Source organism: Gigantopelta aegis, chromosome 7 (assembly GCF_016097555.1).
Source record: "Gigantopelta aegis isolate Gae_Host chromosome 7, Gae_host_genome, whole genome shotgun sequence".
NCBI lineage: Eukaryota > Metazoa > Mollusca > Gastropoda > Neomphalida > Peltospiridae > Gigantopelta > Gigantopelta aegis.
In genome coordinates this window covers 9,435,016-9,458,663 of record NC_054705.1, presented here as the reverse complement: position 1 = coordinate 9,458,663, position 23,648 = coordinate 9,435,016, and the positions used below count along the sequence as shown (strand labels likewise).

The 23,648-nt window shown below is 36.5% G+C and overlaps 2 protein-coding genes across 3 annotated transcripts in view; both read right to left on the bottom strand.

Annotated features, from left to right (window-relative positions):
* Positions 1 to 517: 517 nt before the first annotated feature.
* Positions 518 to 1,441, bottom strand: LOC121377860 (tripartite motif-containing protein 55-like). The gene has a single exon (XM_041505958.1). It carries the CDS (start codon positions 1,439 to 1,441, stop codon positions 518 to 520), a length of 924 nt encoding a protein of 307 aa, XP_041361892.1.
* A 10,088-nt stretch (positions 1,442 to 11,529) lies between these two features.
* Positions 11,530 to 23,648, bottom strand: part of LOC121377237 (E3 ubiquitin-protein ligase TRIM56-like) — a 31,798-nt gene continuing 19,679 nt past the window's right edge. For both annotated transcript variants that reach the window (XM_041505145.1, XM_041505147.1), the window contains exons 3-5: positions 23,129 to 23,379; positions 19,124 to 19,333; positions 11,530 to 13,001 (exon numbers count right to left, since the gene is read on the bottom strand). In XM_041505145.1, the coding sequence (XP_041361079.1) occupies positions 12,930 to 13,001; positions 19,124 to 19,333; positions 23,129 to 23,379 (533 nt within the window). In that variant the 3' untranslated portion in view covers positions 11,530 to 12,929. The remainder of the gene's footprint in view (positions 13,002 to 19,123; positions 19,334 to 23,128; positions 23,380 to 23,648) is intronic.

Genomic DNA, 23,648 nt, shown 5'->3' with positions numbered 1-23,648 from the left:
AACAAGAACGAGATGGTGTCAATCAAATCTAGACATTATATATTATAATCATTCGACTGAAAATTACGCTGATAACGTTAGATCACAGTACGATTATATTTCCTAAATTAATAATTTTTCGTCATTTCAGTAACCCTTAATGTTATTACAATAAAAGCTATTCTACTTCCTCAGTTCTCAAGTAATAAATAGAGTAATAAATACCCTGCATTGGCACGCAAAACATATATTTAGATTCATATGACATTTGTAAAATATATGGACTGGAAATTATATTTTATGAAATCACTAGTATCCTGTCAATAGAAATGATGTTCTGTTGGATTTTAAAATCAACTACATAATACGATTAATATCAAATTTTAAATATTGACTCTACTAGAAGACTGAGTACAGAAACCACCAAAACATTAATATTTTCAACATGTTATATCTCTTCAAACAAAATATATTGACTATACCGAATGAAAAGCACTGCAACATTCACCATTTGAATCTACTTTAGGTAATGCTATAGCTAATAATTACCCTGTTCTCTGCTGTGAAAGTCAAATCTGTCGTCACACAGTTGTCGGCCATTGATACTGATGGACATTTTGTGAGGTCCATTGGTGTCAGGTTTGTACTGGAGACTTCCAGCAGTAAACGCAACAGTCTTCAATCTTTGTTCATTTTGTTCCTGTTCTTCAAGAGGTTGGATGGATGCTTGTATCACTATTGGGTTGTTTTCTTTTGTATTTTCTGTTGCAAACAAAGTGACTGTTAAGACGGTTGAGTTTTCTCCTATGGTTGCATCCATCAGTTCAATACATGGTCTTACTTCTGACTTGTCATCCAGAATTTCAGTTTCCTGTAAGATGTTATCAAGCTGTTCAAATATTGTTAGATCCGCGCTAATTTCCTCGATCTCCAGTTCAGGTAGTTCTGGTGTTTTCATCACATTCTTCGTTTCGTTGTAAAGACCCTCAGACATTTCAATGAATTCCACCTGTCGAGCAAACTGCAGAGCCTGCTGGCAATGCAGAACATGCTCCGCCTTTACACCTACCGACTGTGTAATCAATTGAATCTGCTCATTTCTCTGAGCTTTGTGTTTGGTTGCCTTTGAAATAATATCTTCTTTTAGCTGTGTTGCTATGTCCTTAACTTTATCAGTGATTTTGTTACTCTTGTCATCGATACTGTTCAAACTAGTTTGTTCTGTCGCAGCTACTGTTTGATTATCTACTGCTAAGCGTTCTGCAAATGTCTTGAATTTTTCTTCTGATACCTGTAAATCTTTCAAACCAGCTCTGATGAAGTCTTTTTTCTTATTATAAACATCTGTCAGATTACAGATATCGTGATCTTTATGGGAGACAAGGGCACAGTTGGGACACACGGGTGTTGAGCAACCCTTGCAGAAAATCTCTAACTTGAAGTTTTCGTGATTTTGACACATCTCTTTTTGCTGGCATGCTAATCAATTCCGTTATGAGAATCGTCTTGAGGTTCTTTATAAATTTTCGGTGACAAGCTGTACATAGTTCACACATATACTGCTGGCAATCCAAGCAGCGAAATGTCGCTTTTGAATCATTTGGACATTCATGACAGATTGTATCTCCTGTTCTATTTTTCAACGCAATATATTCAACTAAATTACTTAGTACCTTGTTCTGTTGAAATGTCGCCTCGATGGAATTGCGAAAAGGCCACACGTGTCGACAGTTCGGACACGTCACTCCTTGTGGTGAGTTTTCCCAGAGAGACATGAGACACTGACAACAAAATGAGTGGTGACACGGGAGAATGCGCGGACATTTCTCTCCATCGTTGAAATATTCCAGGCAAATCTCGCATGTCACGAACTCGTCTCTTATTTCGAGAATTGGAACATACGAGCTCGGCCATCATGAATGAAACTTCGAACACATAGCTTCAACTTTCATTTGAACACATCCAGTAAAGTCGCAATACCTCTCGTGTTGTATTAGTCGTATATTGAACATCTAGCTTCAACTTTCATTTGAACACATCCAGTAAAGTCGCAATACCTCTCGTGTTGTGTTAGTCGTATATTGAACATCTAGCTTCAACTTTCATTTGAACACATCCAGTAAAGTCGCAATACCTCTCGTGTTGTATTAGTCGTATATTGAACACCTAGCTTCAACTTTTGTTCGAACACATCCAGTAAAGTCACAATACCTCTCGTGTTGTATTAGTCGTATATCAAGGGAAATGAAAAGTTAGGTTTGATTGTCGAACTTGCGTGGATGTGTAACATGTTCCATCTCTTCCATGATAACCTAAAATTTCGAGACGAAATTCAATAACTAATGACTATATTCATACATTTTAATGTGAAGCAATATCAACAAGCACTGTGCACAGACAGTTCAGGCCATAGCCTCATAGGGCTTAACGTGCACATTCAGAGAAATCTGTTGTAGCGCATACCTGTCATGGGTTTAACGTGCACATTCAGAGAAATCTGTTGTAGCGCATACCTGTCGTAGGCTTAACGTGCACATTCAGAGAAATCTGTTGTAGCGCATACCTGTCGTAGGCTTAACGTGCACATTCAGAGAAATCTGTTGTAGCGCATATCTGTCATGGATGCGTGTGTCGGCTCATGCCGGCTCCTCTGTCTAGGGCAGGGTGTGTACAAACAAACACACGTGGATAAATACACACATACACACTTAATACACACACGCGCGCGTTCGCACATAGAAACATACACGGTAAACATATACAAAACTACAACCAGCATGTAGGAAAATAGCAATATAGTAATTTTATTTTTGTACGAACATAATCTCTGATCAACGAATTTAGACTGTACAGCCTCCCAGAAAGTGACAAATAATTCAAGTGCATTCTATGTATCGTGATGTAATCACATTTTCGAACATGGCGCTTTTGTACTTTCACAAAACTAATAACAGGGGATGTATCTGCCATAATATTTTCTCTTTGAGTGCGTGGTGGTAGCTGAATTTAGTTTTGAGGGTGGTGAATACACAAAACACTGCCGATTCCCCTCCTGTTCCCGCCCTTCTGAATTCTTTGACAACCCTAAATCCCTTGAGCTATTCTTCCAAAAATATAGTCTGCTTTCCCTTTGTCATTCTGAAATGTTCCGTATTGGGTTTAGCAACGGGTTTACATTGAAAGAGTGGATAGGACGCTACACTCTGAAATGTCTTGCGAACCGGTGCAAATCCTGCCAGTTGATACTTTGTGTTCTCAAATATTACTAATATACCGTGTAAACGTTTTCACCTCTATAGGTCACACACTAATTAGTTTTAGTATTATTATTTACCCTTTAAAACAGTCATAATGTAATTTTACTTGTCTGTTACAACACGCAATAATACTTGTACTGGTAACGTATCTGTTATAGAAGTAGTCGACTACGTTGCTATAATACCACTGACGATTATTTAATATTAGACTTTCAATCTGCTTTAAGATCACCGTTTAATTTTCGCACTAGTACTTTAAACCTGGTCACACACTAATGTACCGCTTGACGATTAACAACCTCGATTGCCCTTTGAAATACCAACCTGTTTCTTTTGATGTAGGTTGTACTACAAGCTATACATACTAAATATAATCATATAGCACGGTAGAAATAAAGAAATTATTTTTTGTTATAATATTTTGTTTTCAAAAACTGATGTAATGCAGTAATGTTATACATTAATATTAACAAAAATTATATTAAAGGTCCGCTCCCATATATGCATGTGACATATTTCGGAATCGTTACATTTGTTATCGATAAATAGCTACACTTTAATTGACTACACACATTATATGGATACAATATTACTGGATAATATCAGAATTGTAATGTGTTGCCACTGGAGATAAATAGCAGTTTACACAGGAATCTTTAACTAAATAACACCTGTTACCCACGACTGGTATATCAAAGGCCGTGATATGTGCTATCCTGATTATGAGAAGTGCATATAAAAACAACCTTGTTCTTCAGAAAAGAAGAATGGGTACGCGGAAAACTGTGACGTCACACGTTTAGCGTGTCGGTCATCCTTAGATTTTTAAAGACATCACAGAAATCGGTATGAAATAAATTACTCCCACAATAGTGGAATAAACGTGTCCCCGTTCAATAGCACGGGCGTAGAAAGGTTCAAAAAAAAGGGGAGGGCACACACACACACACACACACACACACACACACATATATATATATAATAAAACATCGCTAACGCTACAAAGCGGGGTCATATACTCCCTTTGCCCCATTCCCCTTGTAACCCCCTCCCCCCCCCCCCCCCTTCCAACGCCAGTGAATAGTATTAAATCTCTTACCCATTTAATACATGCTACACAAACACAATCGTGTAATTGAGTATGTGGCCCGTACAAACCTGATACAGTCCGTGATACATGCGTGCTTGTATGAGCGTTAATTTTAATACATATTTTTGGTTAATATTCACCTTTTTGTGTAAGTATCAGACGTTCACAAAAAAATAAAAAAAATAAAAAAAAAAAAAAAACAACCCAAATCAATGACATTGTGCAGTGCATCAAAACGAAATGCTTTTGTTGAAGGAGAGAAGAGCCGGTAGTCATAGAGCTGCTAATATAGCGAGTGTGATCCTCGTCCCCCACTTGACATATAGAAAGGGTTTTATTAAAGGAGAGAAGAGCCGGTAGTCTTAGAGCTATTAATATAGCGAGTGTGATCCTCCCCCCCCCCCCCCAACACACACACACTTGACATACAGAAAGGGTTTTATTAAAGGAGAGAAGAGCAGGTAGTCTTAGAGCTGTTAATATAGCGAGTGTGATCCTCATCCCCCACTTGACATATAGAAAGGGTTTTATTAAAGGAGAGAAGAGCCGGTAGTCTTAGAGCTGTTAATATAGCGAGTGTGATCCTCGTCCCCCACTTGACATATAGAAAGGGTTTTATTAAAGGAGAGAAGAGCAGGTAGTCTTAGAGCTGATACTATAGCGAGTGTGATCCTCATCCCCCACTTGACATATAGAAAGGGTTTCATTAAAGGAGAGAAGAGCCGGTAGTCTTAGAGCTGTTAATATAGCGAGTGTGATCCTCGTCCCCCACTTGACATATAGAAAGGGTTTTATTAAAGGAGAGAAGAGCAGGTAGTCTTAGAGCTGTTAATATAGCGAGTGTGATCCTCATCCCCCACTTGACATATAGAAAGGGTTTTATTAAAGGAGAGAAGAGCAGGTAGTCTTAGAGCTGTTAATATAGCGAGTGTGATCCTCATCCCCCACTTGACATATAGAAAGGGTTTTATTAAAGGAGAGAAGAACAGGTAGTCTTAGAGCTGTTAATATAGCGAGCGTGATCCTCGTGCCCCCCCCCCCCCCCCCACCCACACACACACAACGAAAACACTCACAATACAATAAAATAACATAAACAACCCAGAGCTTTAGAAACAAGTTACCTTATTTCCAGTGGTACGCCCATGGTAAGTGATGTATTTTGACTTCACTCCTGTACAATAACCATGATACAACACGCCTTGGTGGTTAAAAAAAAGTAAAACTTCCACACAACAAATATAGAACAGCCTGTCAAGTTTGCTATCTGGTTAAGTGGTAGCAGTCATTTCAGTTTCTCTCTAAAATGTAGTTTATTCTGATTACTCGTTACCTATTCTCCGAAATACTCTTTATTCTGCGTATAACTTCCTTCGTGTGCTCTCGGAAATACTGCGTATATGGCCAGTCATATACTTGTGTGTATGTAACCTACTTTGTTGATATTACTCCGCGGAAGCCACTAAGATCCAAGTCAATAGGCCTCAAAATAATAATATTCGAGATGAATAACTACACTTTAACAGACTACACACAATATATATATATGCATATAGATGTATATTACTCGAGAATATCATAATTGTAATGTGTTGCCACTGGAGATAATAGCAGTTTTCATAAGAATCCTTAACTAAAACACTTGTTCCAGCCAGTGCACCCCGACTGGTACATCAAATACCTTGGTATGTGATATCTTGTCTAAGGGATGGTTAATATAAAATATACCTTGCTACTATTTCTACAGTTTGTAAGGGGTGCTGTAGTCTTACAGAAGGCTTTACCTCAAACATATTACCACCGTCTAGATAGCCAGGGGCAGATTATGCTTTAGTTAAGGTCTGAAACAACATGTAGATGTTTATAATTTAAAAACAAATCATGTTTCCAGTAACATTGGGGGTTAGGGATAGGCAGATAGGCTTTTTTCAATCGTTGTGCATGAATGGGGGGTCGAGAGGGTACACACACGTGGACATCAATTTAGATCTACGTGGTGGGGTTGGGTTTTTTCAGCCCCCTCCCCCCCCCCCCACCCCACCCCCATAATCCGCCCCTGGATAGCTAACGTTTACCGGTAACAAACATGGCGGACTCCATTACTGTTGTATTTCTGGAACTCATATTTATATACAATTTTTACCACAATGTATATACGGTATTCTATTCGATTTAATCGCAAAAATACTCTTGCGAAATGCGACATCGGCTACCTACAAAGAAGGCGGTCATCTGTACAAATCAAACTAGTTCAAGCGGTCAGAACCATTGGAAACGTAAAAAGGCCTTGCGTATTATAAGATAGATTATTCCTATTTTAAACAGATACCACATCACCACAGAATCTTAAATTGTTATAAACGCATTACAAATAATATTTACATGTTATTTTTCTATTTTGTATCTTTATATCAAAGGGTGTTCTACTTTAGACAGTGATAACATTTTGATGATTCCAAATGCAGGAAAATGATGACCTAGTTTTGAATGTTGTAAAATTATATTTTGTTTCAAGTTTATGTTGGTTTATTATTTTTGTTATTCTTTAGAACCACGAACACTTCCAAAACTACTGAGTTAAAATCTCAGGTTTGGGCGTATGGTTTTTTAAAGCCTGTTTATCACATTATTCTTGCTTTCTAAAATAGAGGCAGTACATTAATACCATTTATTGGAATTGCTTATAAAGAAAGAAAACAATGAAAACGATTTTTAAAATGAACAGATATGGACACTGTCTAACAACAGGTCCTGGTTTTTGCGTATTCTTTTATTTTAATTTTTAAGCACATGAAAGCATTTTTGCAAAACATATTGTATTGTTCTAGAACGACAGTTTCCCAATAATACGTTAAAGTGCACGAAAATGCTATCTTTGACATATTATAAAAATAAGAACAATCCTTAAAATGAGAGATAAAAATATTGAATTCTGAGAATGTAGAATGAAATAAGAAATGGTTGATAGTGAATTTAAAAATCCGGATCTTCGGGCCAATTCCCGAATTCCGGATAATGTACGATATTTCTTGATATTTCTGAAACTTAATATCCTGTCTGTGGGATGGTACATACAAACGATCCCTTGCTAAAAATGTAGCGGGTTTCCACGACGTGTGTGCAGGGATTTCAGCAGGGTTGGGGGTTATAGACTGTGTTGAGCGAAGTTTATATGGGACCATGCTCCCCCAGAAAATATATTTCAATTTGTTTTAGCTTGGGCAGGTAAGGGTTTTGACCCCCAATAGCCCACACCCCCACCCCCACCCCCACCCCACCCACCTGCACATACACCCGTTTCCTCTTAAATCAATATGCTCTAACATTGATGTCATTAAACAAAACAAACTAAATTTGCCCTTTCCAAACGAAAGAATATTTATTTCAATCTGTCGATTTTAACACACGTAAAATTAAGAAGTGGAAATGTTCATTGTCTACTTTAGTAATTTTATTTTAAAAATATTATACAATGTGTTATTAGTATACAAACTAAACTTTGAAAGTTCTACTGACACTTTATAAAATATTAATTCTGAAATAGGAAGGTACGATTGTCGATAATACGTTGGCAAGATCAAACCGGTTTTAATGAAAGACTCTAGTACCGTATCCTCAACCGAACGTTCTTCGTACAGTGCAAGATTGCTCATTTTATTTTTTGAGACGAACCCTACAATTTCAATTCCGCAAACGCACGTGTCAACTGAAACTGACAACAGGCTGTCGTTTGTGCTTTACCGAGCAATGGCGGCACAGGCGACGAATCGAGCGTATGCTTTTGACGATCTCCGTTCATAGCGAACACACACGAGTTTCTTAAAAGTGCATTTGAGCTTGTATTTCATATTTGTACATGAAGTAGTAGACGCCCTTTCAGTTTCTGTCTAAAACAATTTGGTCAAAGCCTCTAAATACAGAAATCGTGTAATTGGATCATTTATCAATATATCATGCTCCAATTGTCTATTTATATTCTCCACTAGCCATACTTCTGTCACGATTGATTGCTCATGTACATGTATATTGTTTGTACCAATAAGCAAATGGTTACAGTGAAAAATAATTGAATAGTGATGTTTTTAAGTTCCGTCTCGGTGGCGCAGTGGTTAAGCCATCGTACTTCAGGCTGATCGAAAATCGCCAAAACTCTTAATATGTAAGTTAGAATCACGTATAGTGGGTATATTACTATTACACAGAGGGTGTCTATTCTTCTGGTAGGGTTATGTTTTGCAATATAATGTCATCGACATTCAACTCCAATATCGCCATTGTCCACCATATTGATAATTTTAAAAAAGCGGAACTCTTGAAATATTTGGGATACATCATAAAGATGAAGGATGTACAATATTTGGGCACGTTCATTTTTTGCATTTCCCGGTCATCTTGATCTTCAAATCCAAGGTGGCCGTTATTCACCGTATTTAAAAAAAACAAAAAAAAAACAGGCTGTAATCCGTAAAATAATAGGGTTAGCATAATAAATGAGATATCTATATACACCAAACGGAATTTATAACCGTTTTTGTGTGGTCGATTTGTAATTTGAAGTCACTTTGATCTGGAAATCCAATATGGAGGTCGTGACAGACAGATGTATTGAAACATTAAATTGTGTTATGTATTTTAGAATAAATTTATGTACAGTAGAACTGCAAATTAATTGAACAAAAGTTTATTATGTATGATTGCTTATAATTAAGAACAAGTCGGTTTCACACAATTGAACTGCATTCATCATAGCTGAAATAGAACACCTCAGATTTCGATTATGAGCTGTTAAAATCTAGGCACTTAGTGTTGAACAGTTTGAGTTTTCTGAGAGTATTGGGCAAATGTTGCTAACGGCACAGCATTTTCTACTGACCAAGATCAACAAAAACTGGTGAGTGACAAACAAATATCCGAGCTAAAGGAAAGTGAGGTAACTGACCGTGTTACCCGAGAGAGATGTTATTTGATGGGAGCTTCATTGTTCCTTTGCTCTTCTGGTGACACCGCATTTTAGTCAGGGATTTTGTAAGATATGAGCTCTCCTTGTCACCATACACAATTTGTTTTAAGGACATTTATTAATTTAGTGGAGACTGAAAGTAATTATTCATAGTGGCGCTTGATAGGTCGAGCTTCCATGTAGTCACATTGCACTTGTCAAATGTAGACCTTTTACCTTGACTTGATAAACCAGACATATTATCGCACAGTCATGTTGTGTTTTAATGAATAGGATGATCACCTGTCTCTTGGTCAAGGCCTTCAAAACTCTTGTATGCTTCTTTAATAACAAACTGAGAGTTCAGCAGCTGTTGGAGGCATCACTCATCAAACTTGCCCGGGACAATGGACTACTCATCTTGTTTTCTTATTCTCCAGGGCGTCGTTCCACGATGCTATATTAGCACTAAGCTCAGCTTAAAGACGTATGCTAGTTTTGTAGTTAAGGTGATATTGGTATGGTCGCTTCATGGAACGGTACGTTGGTGTACACATTTTCTGATAGTAGAGGACGTCCTATCCCTGCAACGCGTTGTCAGGCAGAAGTAGATACATCTTCATCACTATATACGTATAACTCCGCACCACTGATGCCAATAGCCATCGACATTAACGATGCTCATATGTCAATGCATGATCAGACAGCTCATTCCTGTATGTTCTATATCTACAGGAAAGGTCAAATATATGGAAGTCACTTTGTAACGAAATAATGACCACAGCTGTCATCATTACTTCCTATCTCCACTGAAACAATAAAAGCTCGTAACACCGTTGACCTATATATATATATATATATATATATATATATATATATATATATATATACGCACGGACGCACGCACACACACGCACACACGCACACACACATATATATATCCGTTCTTTTTTGTTTTGTTTTTATTTAATTATCTAATAATGTTAAAATACAACACAAGCTGCATTACCGTTTGTCGATATACCATTTTTCACAGAGTTGTGGCCATTTCGAACTTAGGAGATATGAAAATTTGCTTTCCAGACTTTGTTTTTCAATGTCTGAAGGTATTGAGTTGGAATTTTGTATATAGCTATATCATGTCCTGTTACAGATCAAGTTAAACGTTCATGGCGATTTACCAATTTTTAACTGAGTTATGGTTCTTGAACTTAGGAGATATAAAAATTTGTTGGGCCCAGTAGGCGACATGCATTGAGTTAGCAGTGCTCTCAGAATGCCTGTTACTCATTGGCTACTGGATGTCAAACACTTAATAATTTTGAAATGTAGTCTTAGTGTAAACCTGCTACATTTTTCCATTAACAGCAGAGGATAGTTTATAATCACTTTCCCATTAACAGCACAGCACATACCATGGCGTTTGATATATTAGTTGTAGTTGTAGGCTGCGACGGGGAAAAAACCTGAATCAGAGTATAGACCCACTGAGGATGTTTCATCGTACAACCATAGAACCTCAGTCGATTATTATTCTGACTGAGCTAGATCCCGCTACTTCTCAAGCAATGAAGATTTAACATAAAATCTGTACAATACTTAGTAAGATTTTTTCAGATATACAAATCCACTCGATTAGTCCTGTATCTTCAAGGAAAATCCATAGTGGACCACCCAACCATGTAGTTTCCAGATCGCTGTCAATGACGAAAATAATCTATACGTTGTATGTGAACATTTCTTAACTGTATAATGTCTTCCCAAGATATGCAACTTTAATCATTCTTGACAATGTGCCTGGGTATCGTTTATACATGTTCCTTATTTGTGTGACGATTTGTAGTGTGGCTCTGAAAAAGGAAACACTAATCGGGCGCCACACATAACTTGTATAAGCAAAATCATATTCCATCAACACTGGCTCTATTATTTAAAAAACGGAATACAGTAGTTCGCCACAAAATAACATAAACTGGAGATTATCGAAAAACAGGCATCCTTATGAATGATACACAAAATCAAACCCCCTCCCAGACCATATCATGACACACTTGCACTCCATGAAAAACGCTATAATCAGTCTTGGGCAAGGACGCAAGTCATCTGAGGTACATGGATTGACGAATATATGAAATGTTGGACGGATGAACAGATTCATGGGGAAATAAATGGTTAAATGACCAGATGACGGAAAGATAACAAGACTATCGTTCAAACAAATACACTAATATTTGACAAAGCTAGCAAGAATAAAACATAGGCTATTGAGTGTTTTAATAAGTTTATCAGTTTGTTCAGAGAGAGAAAGAGTCACATGGGTTTACTCTAGATATCACAAACTAACCCTGCCTCGTATCCTCTCCCACCAACCCTCCATCAATAATTTTATTATATAAAGCTACACCAGTTTGTGACAATACTAGCATGGATGTACTACTCACAAAAATGGCATATTTACCCATCCACAACCACCACCAATACCAATAATTATATGTTATAACAGAATGACGATAGATTAAAACACATACTGCTCACCCACTAAGCCAGAGGAGGTTGGGATTGAGTTTGTAAAACTATTCTACGACTATTCATGCCAGATGGGTTTGCAGAAGTATTTCAATGAACTATTTCAAAATATGGAGATGCATGTCATTAGTAATACTGAATGACATCAAAAGAAGAGTTATTTCCCTTTGATGATCAATCAACAAAAATCATAATCGACAATGTAACACAATTCTACTACACTCGTTCAGAGATGTAGTCTAGTTGGAGTTCACAATATATCAACAATAGATTTTCTTGTTACCAATGTTGGAATGAATGAATGTTTAACGACATCCCAGCACAAAAATACATTGGGTGTTCCAATGTTGGAATAATACATTATTACTTTGACTTAAAAAAATCTGTTTAGAGTAAAAAGCTGCATTATAGCTGTACAAAGGGAGAGGACTAGGTCTGAATCAAAATGTATAGTAACATCAGCAGGACTGAACACAGACATCAGTGAGTGTGATGTATCGACATTTGGAACCAGTGAAATGGAGCGTGGAATCGTGCGTGTCCAATAAGAAGTCCAGTGTCATGATTAGACTTGTGCTGGGTTTAAACTCAGCTAACGGAATGGCACAAAGATATTTCCCTCTTGGAAAACAAACTTTAAACACAAACTGTTATGAGTGTAACAGATGTCAGTTCCATTACTCGATCTATATTTGAATTTGTTTCTAACCTGATCCTCACCATCACAGTCATCTCGTACACAGATACCAGTCTGTGCGCAAAACATCCTAGTCCAAATGACTACAACACTAAGTCTTTACAGTAATTTGAAAAGAAAAATCCCTAAGAGATAAACCACAACATTTTCAGACATTTATAGTTTTTCTTGTTTAAAATAATTAACAAATTTGCAATTGTAATGTGACTATTGGTATAATTGAAATGATCTGACATAATATATAATTATGTTGGTATTCAAACAAATCCCTTATCACTCAATGGGTATAAGTTGGTCAAATCCGTAGTGGACAGTTAATGATAAAAGTACTCCTAGCGAGAATACAGCTACTCTCGCTTTTCGTTCATAACTTGGGGATGATGTTTCAGCTGACCATTCAAGCAGATTGTGAGATGAGGGAGCGTCGACGCAAGGTGAAGTTTAATCTTTCTTCGGTGGTCCGACGGTTTCCTTCGCCTGGTGGGCCTGCAACACAGCCACTGCCTCCTCCACCTAATTCAAGAATTTAAAAAAAATTAATTTAAAAAAAATTAATATAGTTTTGTAGGAGGCAGGAGGAGCTGCATTAATACCATGCATAACATATTCCTTAATTAACCTATTTGACTTAGTAAGTTTAAATCAAAGATGCCAACTTAACAGAATGAATGCATCATTTTATCAAACGTATATGAGAAAAGTTAGATTAGCCAATGTTTTCAATAATCAATGAACATGTTTGAAATCTGGATTAACTAACTTACTTCTCCAATTAACTCTATGTCTTCTATATGCACTTTAGTTTTGGTGTCAGATGTAAATGATATGTTGGTGTTGGATGGAAATACACTTTCATATATTGCATCAGTAAAGTTTTAATGAACACATTATACCACACCTACATATATATAGTTTAAAGTGTGTTATACTTTATTAAGAAATGACAGTCATAAAGGAACTCTTAAAGGAACATACCTGACTTTACATACATTTAAACATGCCCCCTGCTAACAAGGCTTCAATGAAAAAAACTGGATATTAACTACATTTTCTTGCTTATAATATTAATGTTTGTACACCATGTGTTTCTGGTATTCCTAATATTTATAGTACCTTAAATTTTGTTTTATATGAGCTGCTAATTTGAATGTGTGTGTCTGGCATTGACGACTTTTGAAATATGCCCCATGGACAATTTGCATCTCTCACAATATGGGTCACAATTTTGCAATGCTGAAGTATATTCAATTATAGAAAGATTTGTCTTGTTAGTTAAAGTTTTCCTAATCCAGCTGCATATCATTGTGAAGATATATTTGTATTAGTATTTAAAATACAAATGCCAAGGTGAAGTCGATTTTACCTGAAGCAAACAACTTAATCTGCCTTTTAACTATTTAATGACCAGGGCCCCGTTGCATTAAAGAATCGTAGCTAAGCACACGTGAACTTTACAGCTATTCCACAAAACAACATTACAGTAGTCGTAACTACCCCTTTAACGATTAAGATCTTCTTTGCGAAGAAGTGCGAATTAATTAAATAATACATTGGTTTCTGACTATTTGAATATCTTGGTATTCAATGGTATCGACATCAGTAAAGTAATTGCCAAATGCATAACACGTGACAGTTATCTCACATATTTGTGTGTAAAGGTTGTATGTCCCAGAATGTTTTTCATCGAGTTTCATAAAAGATAGTGTGTGTATATTAGATCCATTGACATCTACATTAGCGGCTTACAACTGTCTCGTACCAAATGTAAGCTACCCCGAGTCGTGGAACTGGCTAGCGATTGTAAATAAAAGTTACAGCTGCGATGGTAGGTATTTATGGTGATGATGGTTCTAAAATTACTTCGTCAAACGAGGTCCAGGAATGTTTTGAAACTGAAAATAAATGTTTCTTCTTTTACGGGTCTTGTAAAGGGCTCAAAAGCTTAATTCACAATCAACAAGAAAATACAACCCAAACCCACCAAAGTCAACAGCAACAACAATAACAACAAAACAATGTTCGTCTGCAAATTATTTTGGGTTGGCAGTCAAAATTAGGGTTGGTCTGGTTACCGGGAAAATCATTTCTTTTCCGTTTTCGTTCTTTCTTTCTTTTTTTTTCTTTTTTTTTGTTCATTATACATGTTGAAGACGCTCAAGATTAATTAAAAATTGAAACAGATTTGCGTCTAGACTTCAAACGTTTTATAATCAGGGGACCAGTTCAACTAAACGTTTTAATACAAAGTCGCACATAGTAATTTTAAAATAGAGTTAAACCTTTTAATAGAACACTCACTGACTAGTTCGAATCATGCATTCGGTCACCTGTGGTGATGTTAATAGCCTTTTATAATTTGATATTATCGAGTTAAAACCGAAGTATATGTATTTGTTTGTGTATTTAAATTCTTGCCTCCCCTTGTCAACCATAACACCTGGTACATTCATGTCGTACATATTTGCAGGTGTTAAAAACAGCTTTGTTGAAACAATGAAAGTCAGCCATTGTCGTCTGCCTTTCAGGCGGTCATATCGTGATCCAAAGGTCATGATTATTATTGTAAAGGGATTGACGTGGCTAACGCATTTGGAGAAGTGTCAAATATTGAACTGATTACCAATTTGTTCATGCTGTAGTTCATTACACATACGTGTATGTGTTCATTACACATATGTGTATGTGTTTATTAAACATACGTGTATGTGTATGTAATAATCGACTCCGAAGGGCATATTCTTGCCAAATTTAATAGATTAACGGTTCGAAATATTGTTAATTAAACTGATTTCTGATTGACGGTTCTGTCATAGTTCTGCGAGTCCCAAGTGTTGTTAGACCCTTCTGTGTAGAATGAAAAGGTTTACTTAAACAAAATAATCGGAATATTGTTCGTGGCCGTACCGCGTTCATGCAAGCGAGGGTCTGCTGTAATGCATTGTGAAATGGTCAATTGCTAATTAATATTCATGTTATTTGCCATCATATGTATTAACAAACTATTTCATTGGGTCATACGGTAGTTCGTTATAAGTAATTATTTCATTTGATTCAACAGTGTTACACATGTCTTTGGTATTTATGTATTCAGCGTGTACACATGTGTAGAAAATTTAATGTTATACTTCATGAAAATGCATTTGAAAAGTGTTTCATTTACCAGCCCTTACTTGTAGAGGGGCGGGACGTAGCCCAGTGGTAAAGCGTTCGTTTGATGCGCGGTCGGTTTGGGTTCGATCCCCGTCAGTGGGCCCATTGGGCTATTTCTCGCTCCAGCCAGTGCACCACGACTGGTATATCAAAGGCCGTGGTATGTGTCATCCTGTCTGTGGGACGGTGCATATAAAAGATCCCTTGCTGCTAATCGAAAAAGAGTAGCCCATGAAGTAGCGAGAGCGGATTTCCTCTCTCTATATCTATGTGGTCCATAACCATATGCCCGATGCCATATAACCGTCATTAAAATGTGTTGAGTGCATCATTAAATAAAAAAAATCCTTCCTTCCTTTACTTGTAGAATGCAGGAAATTCCATTACAGAACATCTAGTTTCAATATTTTTGGGGAGCATTGCCCCAATACCCCTACAAACGGGTGCTTCCACTCATCTATCTCAGTCGACCAGCCCACTCTCCCCTCAGAGTCTATTTGGTTCTGACGTGCCTGTGCTTGGCTTTACAGCGCCTATACTTTATTAGGTGCCAAAATGTCTTGCCCCTCCTTGGAACATTTCCTGCGGACGCCCACAAAAATTCAGGTATTCAGCTATAATAGTATTGTCCTCATCTTTAGCAATTTGCTAAGTACTTCAGGTGTTTGCATATAACTCAAAATACTGTATTTTATTTTAGAATATATAACTAAACAGTTCTAGAACCTAACACACGGCATCTTATACCAGGCAGTCAAGCAAGGTGCTATTTTTCAGTGTTTATTTTTGTTCCTATATTTTAGGGTCGGCAAACCCGAAAATCAGGTACTAAAACGGTTGTGTGGTTTGTCGTTTAAAGATGAGCTACACATGTGGCATAATAATGTCAGTCAAGGTGTGTCCAACGAATTATTACCCTCCTGGTGAAGATATAGCGGTGTCATACAAATTTCGTACGCATCACCAGGTGCGTATTACAAACTATGATTTGTCAACAGGGAACAGAGTTAATTTCGATCGGTTGGACAGCGACCTTATTAGCATAACGGGACTATTTTTTCATTCATAATTAATGTCAAGGTCAGTAACATCCCGCAACGTTTACTACAGATGTCATTCACCGATTCGGCAATGATATTCATTAAAAGTTTATGTAAACTGGACTGCGCGAGAAATATTTTTAAATAAAAAATAAAAATAAAATAGTGAACAGAACAATAATTAAACATATTTATTTTATTTATTATGTGGTCTACAAATTGTTATTGTCAGTTGTGATTTATGAATTCATCTTTATTAAGGTCGATGAGTCACTTTTTGGATCCTTGTTTTGGCTTCGTACACATTAAATGAAACATATCCAACGTTAATTTTTTCATATGATATATTTGACAGAAGGTACTTTTTTATTTTTTAAAACTTAAAACTTAATACTTTTGTAGAATTATGAAAAATTAAAATACACCGACCTGTAAACAGCGTTGTTTGCTTGTTGTAGAAATTTAACAGGGGTCAAGGTTAGTAGACCAGTTTTTATTTTAATGTGCCGAAGCATTGTAATAATATAGCTAATTTTGAATTTGAATGACGTCAGAATTCCAATGACGTAACTTTGCACCTCCTTACAATAACCATAAATTGGATACATGACGTTTTCGTTTTAACCTTCCGAGTACTGCAGGCGAGATATCTCTCCCGACGTCACGCCAGTCGACTTACTGTACACTGTATACAGTGCATTCCCCAATTCATATTTCCCGCCGTTTTCCACACGACACTCACCGGAAACGGAAATATAATAAAAGAAAAAAGTTTTGTTTTTTTTCAAAATGGTGGCTTTTGATTTGATTTTTTCAATTGAAAATACCTTGAAATTTTGAGTTCAAAAAGTGGTTTTCGGCAAGTATTTTCGCTTGACAACAATGGCGGCACGTCGCGGTCATTTTCAGGGATCGATAGCCGATTGTGACAGCTAATTTGATAATAAATTTGATTGTTTTACCAACAACAAAAATTACCAAATATTGTAATATGAATCGTAGTTGGGGTTTTTAAAAACATTCTGGTCAGAAAACCACTGTTATCGGGAATAATGGAACATAAATACTGGACAGCTGGCCACAAATGCCCGTAAGTAAACGCAACATTTTCGATTTTTTGCCTAATTTTAATCACCATTCGCCGATCTAAAAATAATAAAAATTACAAAAAAAGACACGAAAATAATACTTACCGATTCATATAAGAACTTTATTTCATGTATTTATAAAACATTTAAGTTAATATATGTGAGTAAAAATTATAAACTTGTACCCACTCAACGTGGTTTTTGTTAAAAATTAATCCAGTAGTCTAAATGTTAAGAATGCTGGAAAAAATCCTATGCAAAATTCCTATTGATTTTTTATTTATTTTATATATATATATATATATATATATATATATATATATATATATATATATATATATATATATATATATATATATATATATATATTAACATTACTGAAGCACCTGAATGTGTTTGAAGAAAATTCTCCGATAAAAAATGGTACGTTTTACGAAATATGGATTTCAAGTGAAATAAGGTAAGATATGCTATATTTATTGTGTACAAAGACAAAATAAGGGCGCAAAAAGTGACTGTCGTCGACCTTAAAGTTATAACTTTAGTTTCCCCGTGAACTCAGCTGCTTTTGCAAGCTACACGTTTTTAACTACAAAACCACTTGTTATTCTCTTATTGGTTGGATTTTTGGTCAACAAATTGTTATTGTCAGTTGTGATTTGTGAATTCATCTTTATTAGCATAACCAGTGGCGTAACGGGAACATTTGTTTCTTGGGGGCGTTTTGTTAAAATATGGAATTATGCATTAGTTTTACCCATTTTTCACCCAATATTAAAATAAACATATATTTATGCATGCACCTTACAGCTTTCTTTAAATTAAAAAAAGAAACCCGATGGAAATTTATGGGGAAATACGTCTACACCACTCCCCTGAAAACGTCACTGAGAAGTAGCGGAAGTACAACGAACTATTTCTCAATGCGGCGGTACGTAGTCGTGCACCGGCTAGTTATGCAAATCAACATCCGGTCTTGAAATGCAAAATTGATTGATTGATTTATTTATTTTTCATAATTTGTGTGATTTAAAGGAGGATAATAAATAAAATACCACACTCGTTTTCGCTAGATGTAATTTTTACGAAACTCGTGAACTTCCCAAACGTATCTGACCTCACTTTCGTTAGGGTCAGATACGTTTGGGAAGTTCACTCGTTTCGTAAAAATGATATCTAGCGAAAACTCGTATAGTATTCTATATATATGAGGAAGCAGAGGTTTGGGGCCAGTAATTGTTAATGGGAATTGAAAACTTTCCCCACACTAGTAGTCTCCCAAGCCAAGGAAACTTTTTGTTAATATCTACCCCTGATTACAAAGGACTGTCCTATCACAAAACAGTATTACATTTACCTTTGCTTTCAGCCACACGCTCGATTTCAGCATGTGCAGCAGTTCGGAATTGTCGATCTCCAGCAACATTCCTGTGATTTTGCCGGCCAGATCGGGTTGCATTCTCTGGATGAGTGGGAACAAGCGTTCTCCCAGCATCTGTTTCTGCTCCTGTGGGGGAGAGGCAGCCAGTGGCTCCTGGCCTGGAATCAGCACAGACTGCTGTGGACGCTGGAATAGAAACAAAACGGAACTTTTACTGATGTTCTAATGACTGGGCGTCAGAAATTTGAAGGACTAATTCCATCAGATTTGCGTCTAGACTAGAAACGTTTTATAATCAGGGGACCAGTTAAGCTAAACGTTTTAACACAAAGTCGCACATAGTAATTTTAAAATAGAGTTAAACCTTTTAATAGAACAATCATTGACTAGTTCGAATCAAGCATTCGGTCACCTTTGGTGGTGTTAATAACCTTTTTTATAATTTGATGTCATTGATTTAAAACCGAACTATATGTAGTTGTGTGTTTATTTAAATTCTTGCCTCCACTTGTCAACCATAACACCTGGTACATCCATGTCGTACATATTTGCAGGGGTTAAAAACAGCTTTGTTAAAACAAAGTAAGTCGTCTGCCTTTCAGGCGGTCATATCATGGTCCAAAGGTCATGATTATTATTATAAAGGGAGTGACGTGCCTAACGCATTTGGAGAAGTGTCGAATATTGAACTGATTACCAATTTGTTCATGTTGTAGTTCATTACACATACGTGTATGTGTTCATTACACATACGTGTATGTGTATGTAATAATCGACTCCGAAGGGCATATTCTTGCCAAATTTAATAGATTAACGGTTCGAAATATTGTTAATTACACTGATTTCTGATTGACGGTTCGGTCATAGTTGTGCGAGTCCCAAGTGTTGTTAGACCCTTCTGTTCAGAATGGAAAGGTTTACTAAAACAAAATAATCGGAATATTGTTCGTGGCCGTACCGCGTTCATACCAGCGAGGTCCTGCTGTAATGTATTGTGAAATGGTCAATTGCTAATTAATATTCATGTTATATGCCATGTATGTATATGTATTAACAGACTATTTCATTGGGTCATACAGTAGTTCGTTATAAGTAATTATAGCATTGATTCAACAATTTTACACATGGCTGTGTTATTTATATATTCAGCGTGTACACATGTGTAGAAAATTTAATGTTATACTTCATGAAAATACATTTGAAAAGTGTTTCATTTACCAGCCCTTACTTGTAGAGGGGCGGGATGTAGCCCAGTGGTAAAGCGTTCGTTTGATGCGCGGTCGGTTTGGGATCGATCCCCGTCAGTGGGCCCATTGGGCTATTTCTCGCTCCAGCCAGTGCACCACGACTGGTATATCAAAGGCCGTGGTATGTGTCATCCTGTCTGTGGGACGGTGCATATAAAAGATCCCTTGCTGCTAATCGAGAAAGAGTAGCCCATGAAGTAGCGAGAGCGGATTTCCTCTCTCTATATCTATGTGGTCCATAACCATATGCCGGATGCCATATAACCGTCATTAAAATGTGTTGAGTGCATCATTAAATAAAAAAATTCCTTCCTTCCTTTACTTGTAGAATGCAGGAAATTCCATTACAGAACATCTAGTTTTCAATATTTTTGGGGGAGCATTGCCCCAATACCCCTACAAACGGGTGCTTCCACTCATCTATCTCAGTCGACCAGCCCACTCTCCCCTCAGAGTCTATTTGGTTCTGACGTGCCTGTGCTTGGCTTTACAGCGCCTATACTATATTAGGTGCCAAAATGTCTTGCCCCTCCCTGGAACATTTCCTGCGGACGCCCACAAAAATTCAGGTATTCAGCTATAATAGTATTGTCCTCATCTTTAGCAGTTTGCTAAGTACTTCAGGTGCTTGCATACAACTCAAAATACTGTATTTTATTTTAGAATATATAACTAAACAGTTCTAGAACCTAACACACGGCATCTTATACCAGGCAGTCAAGCAAGGTGCTATTTTTCAGTGTTTATTTTTGTTCCTATATTTTAGGGTCGGCAAACCCGAAAATTAAGTACTAAAACGGTTGTGTGGTTTGTCGTTTAAAGATGAGCTACACATGTGGCATAATAATGTCAGTCAAGGTGTGTCCAACGAATTATTACCCTCCTGGTGAAGATATGGCGGTGTCGTACAAATTTCATACGCACCACCAACTATATTTTGATTTGTCAACAGGGAACAGAGTTAATTTCGATTGGTTGGACAGCGACGTTATTAGCATAACGGGACTATTTTTTCATTCATAATTAATGTCAAGGTCAGTAACATCCCACAACTTTTACTACAAATGCCATTCACCGATTCAGCAATGATATTTATTAAACGTTTATGTAAACTGGACCGCGCGAGAACAATAATTAAACAAGTTTATTTGATTTATTATGTGGATTTTTGGTCGACAAATTGTTATTGTCAGTTGTGATTTGTGAATTCATCTTTATTAAGGTCGATGACAGTCACTTTTTGGACCCTTGTTTTGGCTTCGTACACAATAAATGAAACATATCCAACGTTAATTTTTTCATATGATATATTTGACAGAAGGTACTTTTTTATTTTTTAAAACTTAAACTTAATATTTTTGTAGAAAAATGAAAAATTAAAATACATCGACTTGTAAACAGCGTTGTTTCCTTGTTGTAGAAATTTTAACAGGGGTCAAGGTTAGTAGACTAGTTTTTATTTTAATGTGGCGAAGCATTGTAATAATATACCTAATTTTGAATTTGAATGACGTCAGAATTCCAATGACGTCACTTTGCACCTCCTTACAATAACCATAAATTGGGTACATGACGTTTTCGTTTTAAGAATGCTGGGGAAAATCCAATGCAAAATTCCTATTGAATTTTTTTTTTTTTTTTTTTTTTTTTTGAACATTACTGAAGCACCTGAATGTGTTTGAAGAAAATTCTCTGATAAAAAATTGTACGTTTTACGAAATATGGATTTCAAGTGAAATTAAGGTAAGATATGCTATATTTATTGTGTACAAAGCCAAAACAAGGGCGCAAAAAGTGACTGTCGTCGACCTTAAAGTTATAACTTTAGTTTTCCCGTGAACTCAGCTGCTTTTGCAAGCTATACGTTTTTAACTACAAAGCCACTTTACTGATGTTCTAATATTGACTGGTTGTAAGAAATTTGGCCGACTAATTCCATAATATGTGTGTGTGTGTGTGTGTGTGAGAGAGAGAGAGAGAGTTTTTTTTTTTTTTTCTTTGTCGTACATATATACAAAACGGATCTCCAACTAATTGAGATGGACTGAATAACGAATACTTAATTATGAGGATAAACTAATTAAGTGCAGATAGCATTCTATTCTGGGTAACTATGGCAATTTTATTTATACATTGACCAAAACAGTTTTCGTTTTCTGTTTACGTCAAGAGAAACTGAAGGTTTGATTATCAGCTTTCAAAATCATAATCGATTGGAAATGTCTGGATGATCAAATGTGTAAAATCTGAATAAACAACAAAATGTTTAGTTCTGCTAGTTAGTACTATGACTGATAACTGATGATAAAGACATAGTTCCTGAGTGTTACCAACAATGACGAAACATGTATTGTGCTTCCATGTTTTATGTTTTCCAGGTCTACCAACACAGTATATTCTATAAAAACTGGTGTCCATCAAACACAGCACAAGTCCATTATAAACAAAGGTATGCACTTGATCCACAAATAAAAGAAATGGTTGGAAAAGTAATTGCATATATAGAACGGAGCCTTGGCTACTTAGAGTTCACCAGTGGACGCCAAAAGTGATCAAATACAGTACATGAGAATAACATCAACTGAGAGCCCATATGTTTAACGACACCATTAGGGTATATTAATTAATGTAACTTTGATGTTCCACACCCATTGCTATATGGATATTTGCCACCTCCAGTGAAAATTGTAAGCCCATGTTATCAGTTTGCCACTAATAAAACGTCCCAACTCACTTGACATGCACTGAAGTCTGTTCTGGGTCTCATTTGTGTTTCCCCCATGTGCTCTTCGAACGTCGTGTAATGTCTTCTAGGTCTTCCAGGTTTATGTGCACTTAGATGTAGATTTTGCATCGTTGTAGGCATGCCCATTCGCTGCGCATGTCCGGCCATGGAAGCAGCATACATAGGGGCCCGCATCTGGGTCTGACCAGCAGTGCCCGGCGTCTGGTTTCTCATGTGATAGTTGGGAATCACCTGGAATCCTAGCAACACATGGATTCCGACAAACATAGTATTTTAACAACTAAAATGACGTACTAAATATAGTGTCTTGTTTAGAATGAAATACCTAGTATAGGATCTCCTCGAGAGTGGCTGTCCTCCTATAGACGAGGCACTAGATAGGGATTCATGGGATCATCAATTACTCTGCCAAATGCCAAATATTTAATAAAGTGTATGTAATTTCACAGTTTAGTTTATCTAAAAGATTGATTATGCATATATGTTTTAGAATATACTAGACATTAAT